Consider the following 6044-nt stretch of genomic DNA (forward strand, 5'->3'; position numbering starts at 1 on the left):
TGGATTAGGTTTTCACTCTGTGTTGTATTTGTATGCAGTCATGGGACAACTTTGTAACATGAGTTTATGTTTCTTTTCTACAGAATGAGAAGATCGTGGCTTCATCACAAACCAATCAAACTTTTCTTTGTAACACTGATTGTACTTATATATGTTTTTACATTTCTATCTTTGAAAGTTAAAAGTCCTAATACCTTCAGATCAACAAGAGTGTTTGATAGACAGCGACTGACAATAAAATATGAGATTAATTGCTCAGCAATATATGATATGGAACCGGTGGAAGTGGGAAAATCCTTAGCCGTCCGTAAAAACAGCTACGTGAGGCCAACTGACATGAATATTGTGCATGTCACCTCTGACTGTGATCAGTTTATGACATCAAAGGGTTATGGTGCAGTACAAGGCTCTGAGTCTGAGCGTGAATTTCCTCTTGCTTACTCGTTGGTCGTTCACAAGAATGCCGATCTTGTGGAGAGGTTGTTAAGAGCCATTTATATGCCACATAATGTTTACTGTATACATTATGACCTGAAGTCTTCAGATGACTTTATTTCAGCAATGCAAGGTCTGGCCCGCTGCATTCCTAACGTCTTTATTGCCTCAAAACTGGAGAGGGTGCAGTATGCAAGCATCTCACGCCTCAAAGCAGATCTTAATTGTTTGTCTGATCTCCTGGAGTCTGAGGTGAAGTGGAAGTATGTCATCAATCTGTGTGGTCAGGACTTTCCACTGCGGACGAATGCTGAACTGGTGTCAGATCTAAAGATGCTTAGTGGCAAGAACATGGTGGAGAGCAAGCGACCAGGAGGAAAAGAATGGCGCTGGACTTTTCACCATGAAATGAATGGCATATCTAAACACTACCAAATACCTATAACTACTACTGAGAAGAAACTTCCACCACCTCATAACATAAAAATGTTTGTGGGCAGTGCATACTTTACACTTTCACAGGAATTTGCACATTTTGTTCAGTGGAGTTCTTTAGTCAAAGATTTCTTGGTTTGGTCTGAGGACACATTCTCACCTGATGAACATTTTTGGGGAACTTTGGTTCGTGTGCCTGGAGTGCCAGGAGAGGTGTCCAGATCTTACCCAGACATTTCACTACTGAAAAGTAAAACCCGTCTGGTGAAGTGGGAATATTTAGAAGGGAGTCTTTACCCACCATGCACTGGGGAGCATGTACGGTCTGTGTGTATTTTTGGTGCTGGTGAGCTCAGATGGCTTCTTAACTATGGTCACTGGTTTGCTAATAAAGTGGACCCAAAGGTGGATCCTATTCTTATTGAATGTTTAGAGGAGAGGCTGTTAGAAAAACAGATGGTGTCAAGACAATAAATTGATCAGATTTTCTTTACTGATGTCTTTACACTAAAAAACAAATAATTGGTTATTTTCAACTCTGCATTGAATAAACCCTAACCCACTGGGTAGTAATTTAACATGCAGGGTTGTTTCAATCCAAACTGCTGAGGTGTTTCAAGCCATTGTTGGGTCATATTTAATTATTTTCTGGGTTAAATTAACCCAATGATTGGGTGCATCCTTTTTGACCCAATGCTGGGTTAAAAATAAAACACCCTTTAATTTCTCCTTGCTTTTGTGGTTTTGCAGCTTTGATTATCTATTTAATAATAATTGAATCTGTATATGACAAAATGCATTTTAATATAGTAATTCACAATTACTATATTATGTCCGATTAAAGCAGTGGCTCTCAAGTTGCAAGTGGGTCTCAGTTGCTCTGTCTGTAACAATCTGGGATGCAGAACACTAAAATTATATATATATACATTTTCTTAACTGCACCTGTTTAAAAATGTGACATCTCAAACCTTGATAAGTGCTCTGCTCATCTCGGTTACTCTTTAATATACACTTTTCTTTAGGTTACTAAGCCAACAGCGCCATCTATTGTATCTGTCACGTTTGTACAAAATGTAAATTTAGCAGACAGAGTGTTACACTCTGTGATTGTCAAAGTAGCTACTTGTTTATAAAATCAAATTCAGTATAAATTTCCTTGGAAAAACAAACACCATTACATAAGAAAATCAGATGTAGTGAAGGCAATCAGTGAATGAGGTTTGAATTTTATTGATTTTGATGTTATAAGTGGCACCTTTAAATTGGGATGGTTCCAAACTTTCCTTACACTGTAAAAAATACTTTGCTGCCTTAAAAATTTTTGTTGAATCAACTTGGATTTACATGAAGTCATTTCAACTTACTATTATTTATCTTGACTAGAGATTAGTTGTTATAACTACAGGTGAGTTGTTATAACATATAAAATTAAGTTGACTTTTCTCAACTATATTTTATAAGTTGTGACAACTCATTTCTGTTGACATGACTTGTAAATCTGAGTTGATTTAACAAAACATTTTAAGGCAGCAAAGTATTTTTTAACATTCTGTTTTGTCTTTCTTCAAAAATCGTTGATTATTTTGAGGGCAATGGTTTTATTATGAGGTGTGATTTTGACTTTAACTTTAAAACTATATAATATTTGTCTTTTTCTTAGAATAACGATCATGAATTTTTAGTGAACAATATTGTGCTGTTGGCCAATTACTTCATACACAAATGCAGATTCTTTAAGAACCCTCCCACTTTCGTACCTTTCCGTAAAGATTTAATGATCTTCTTCAAGTCGTTAAGACTTGTGTAAAACAAAAAAGCCCTTAAATTAATCTTCTAAAGGTATTTTTGATGATAACCCTCTTGTGTAATATTTTATTTTGTATTTATTTTCTATGTGTTCTCTAGGTTTATGGTGTTTATTTATATTTTTTGCTGCTATTTGGACTTTTTTGTAATCTAATAAGATTTGTATTTTGAGCATTGGTTTTTTTGTATGGTTCTTTGAGCAATAAAAAAGCTTCTTGTTTATACACCCGACATTTTATGATGACAGAAGTTTATGTAATGACTCCACCATTTATTAGCTAACCAGGCAGAACCCAAAAGAGCCATTCAATGCACACAGTCATTTATTGTTTTAGATTCTTTAAACATTACCACTATACCAGTCATGGAGCCAGTTAATTTCCACATTTATGAGACTAACTTAACTCCACCCTGGATTTGAATAACGCCTTCATAGGCTTCATATGGAAACAAAATGCAAATAAAACTCACAACTGGCCACTAGAGGTCCCTACGTTAATTCTTTAATGGTATCGACTGGCCGTTTCTCAATCCAAAGGCTGCAGCCCCGAATGTCGCATTTAGTCATCAAGACGTGTCTTATTACAATTATAAATTTGAATATTATTCTTAGTTAATCGTAAATTGTTGTAATATGCTTATGAGTTGCGAATATAACGCTCAGTTATCTTTAAATAAACCAGGCTTGATGACGTATGCAGACTGCATATGCGACCTCCGCAGGATGCAGCCTTCGGATTGAGAACTGCCACCCGCCATAAAACATAAAGAAAAAGAAGACTGTGAACCTCAGAACCTGCTCGTCTCTGAAGCTCTATATGCCTCTTTGATTAACAAGTCAACGACTATTGCAAGTAGCTGCATAAGGTTTGTATCCCTTGGTGAGCGGAGCGAGGTGTAACTAAGTTTGTGTTTTATGTTTATAAAACGGAAATCTTTGTATTTCTAACTGCAAAGGCTTTGTCTAAAAACGTTTCAAGTGTTAGTCAAGGAAAATAATATTCACGTATTTTATTTTAATGTATGGTGATATAGCTACGGGTTTCTTTGTAAATCCATGTTGTAATCAGATTTACATAACTTGCTATTTGTGTTTCCTTTTTAGTTTTTACAGTGCTTGTGCAGATTCCGGAAAATAAATTATATAAATTAAACCCGTTTAAGACTCTCTGCTACAAAGACGGCCAATTGGGGCAGCTACTGGCAGTTTCTATTATGGTGCTTAAAGGTCTGTGCGACATTTGGATATTTATTTCTTATTATTTTTTAGATTTCTGTCAACATTTAGTTTGTTTTTGTTATTTGCGGAAGTTGATGTATTTTTCTTTCACTTCCCATTTTTTGAAAGGCAATAATGCCACAACAAGAAGGTAATAAGTTTCAATTATTAAACATGTTATATATATATAGCCATTAAAGTTTACAGGTTACTGGAGCACATTTTATATTTTTAATGTGTTAAATGTGTTTAATAGGTAACACATCACATCAGGTTACAAAAGTCAAAAACATTTTTTTAGGTTGATTACGTGTTCACTCTGTATTGTATTTGTATGCAGTCATTAGACAACTTTTACAAGTAACATGAGATTATGTTTCTTTTTTACAGAATGAGAAGATTGTGGCTTCATCACAAACCAATCACACTTTTTATTGTAACACTGATTGTACTTATATATGTTTTTACAATTGTGTTATTAAAAATTAAAGGTCCTACCTTCAGATCAACAAGAGTGTTTGATAGACAGCGACTAACAATAAAATATGGGATTGATTGCTCAGCAATATATGATATGGAACCGGTGGAAGTGGGAAAATCTTTAGCCATCCGTAAAAACAAAAGCTATGTGGGACCAACTGACATGAATATTGTGAATGCCACCTCTGATTGTGATCGGTTTATAGCGTCAAAGGGTTATAATGCGGTACAAGGCTCTGAATTTGAACGTGAATTTCCTCTTGCTTACTCTTTAGTCGTTCATAAGAATGCAGATCTTGTGGAGAGGATGCTAAGGGCCATTTATATGCCACATAATGTTTATTGCATACATTATGACCTGAAGTCTTCAGATGACTTTATTTCAGCGATGCAAGGTCTGGCCCGCTGCATCCCTAACGTCTTCATTGCCTCAAAACTGGAGAGGGTGCAGTATGCAGGCATCTCACGCCTCAAAGCAGATCTTAATTGTCTGTCTGATCTCCTGGAGTCTGAGGTGAAGTGGAAGTATGTCATCAATCTGTGTGGTCAGGACTTTCCACTGCGGACGAATGCTGAACTGGTGTCAGATCTAAAGATGCTTAAAGGTATGAACATGGTGGAGACCAGACAGCCTGGTGGAAAGAAGTGGCGCTGGACTTTTCATCATGTTCTGAAAAATAACACTGAATACTACAACTCACCTTGGACTACCAGAAAGAAGAAAAATCCACCACCTCATAACATAGAAATGTTTGTGGGCAGTGCATACTTTACACTCTCACGGGAATTTGCACTTTTTGTTCAGTGGAGTTCTCTAGTCAGAGATTTTTTAGCTTGGTCTGAGGACACATACTCACCTGATGAACATTTTTGGGCAACTCTGGTTCGTGTGCCTGGAGTACCAGGAGAGGTGCCAAGATCTTACCCTGATATCACAGAACTGACAAGTAAAACCCATCTGGTGAAGTGGGTTGGTTTTGTAGATATTCTTTACCCACCATGCACCGGAGTCTATCAAAGGGAAGTGTGTATTTATGGTTCTGCTGAGCTCAGATGGCTTCTTGACTATGGTCACTGGTTTGCTAACAAAGTGGACCCAAATGTGGATCCTATTCTTATTGAATGTTTAGAGAAGAAGCTTTTAGAAAGACATCTGATGTCAAACCAGCAGTAAAACTATCAGAATTTTTCTTTGTGACTTTTGGACATCACTGTATAAAACTTTGTCATTCACAAACATCCAAATTCGTTATAAGTGCAATTACATAATATTGTTAATGTAAAGTTTAATCCTAAAATTATATTTGTATTATAATAATTATATATTTTATATAGTTTTTATTTAATGTGAAGTGATATATATATATATATATATGATTTAAAAATAAAACTATGAAAGCACTAAAACTTTTAAAAACTGTGTACAAAGTCATGTCTCATAATCTACAAATACTACAAAAAGTGCTTATCAGTTTGATAATATGTCAATATGCTTATAGGAAAAGATTGCATCCCGTTACTTATATTACATGGCCTACACATTTTGCATGATCCAAACGCTAAAGCCTATTTTAATCCTCTACAATTCGTCACGTGCCACACGTGCAGGCTTACCTTCCTCGATTTACTGCAGCAAAATTAAAATAATTACTTTTGTGTCATTGCC

At 35.7% G+C, this 6044-nt stretch overlaps 2 protein-coding genes across 4 annotated transcripts; both read left to right on the forward strand.

Annotated features, from left to right (window-relative positions):
- Positions 1-197: 197 nt before the first annotated feature.
- LOC135721723 (beta-1,3-galactosyl-O-glycosyl-glycoprotein beta-1,6-N-acetylglucosaminyltransferase 4-like) lies at positions 198-1344 on the forward strand. Its single transcript, XM_065244159.2, has one exon. The coding sequence runs from the start codon at positions 271-273 to the stop codon at positions 1342-1344; it is 1074 nt and encodes a 357-aa protein (XP_065100231.2). The 5' UTR covers positions 198-270.
- A 2043-nt stretch (positions 1345-3387) lies between these two features.
- Positions 3388-5727, forward strand: LOC135721724 (beta-1,3-galactosyl-O-glycosyl-glycoprotein beta-1,6-N-acetylglucosaminyltransferase 4-like). 3 transcript variants are annotated; one of them, XM_065244162.2, is made up of 2 exons: positions 3388-3907; positions 4289-5727. In XM_065244162.2, the coding sequence occupies exon 2, from the start codon at positions 4290-4292 to the stop codon at positions 5550-5552; it is 1263 nt and encodes a 420-aa protein (XP_065100234.1). In that variant the 5' UTR covers positions 3388-3907; position 4289; the 3' UTR covers positions 5553-5727. The 3 variants fall into 3 exon arrangements, with proteins under 3 accessions (XP_065100234.1, XP_065100232.1, XP_065100233.1); XM_065244160.2 differs by having other exon boundaries at positions 3388-3560; positions 3785-5727; XM_065244161.2 differs by having other exon boundaries at positions 3388-3546; positions 3785-5727.
- The last annotated feature ends 317 nt before the right edge of the window (positions 5728-6044 follow it).

This window comes from Paramisgurnus dabryanus, chromosome 18, assembly GCF_030506205.2.
Source record: "Paramisgurnus dabryanus chromosome 18, PD_genome_1.1, whole genome shotgun sequence".
Lineage (NCBI taxonomy): Eukaryota > Metazoa > Chordata > Actinopteri > Cypriniformes > Cobitidae > Paramisgurnus > Paramisgurnus dabryanus.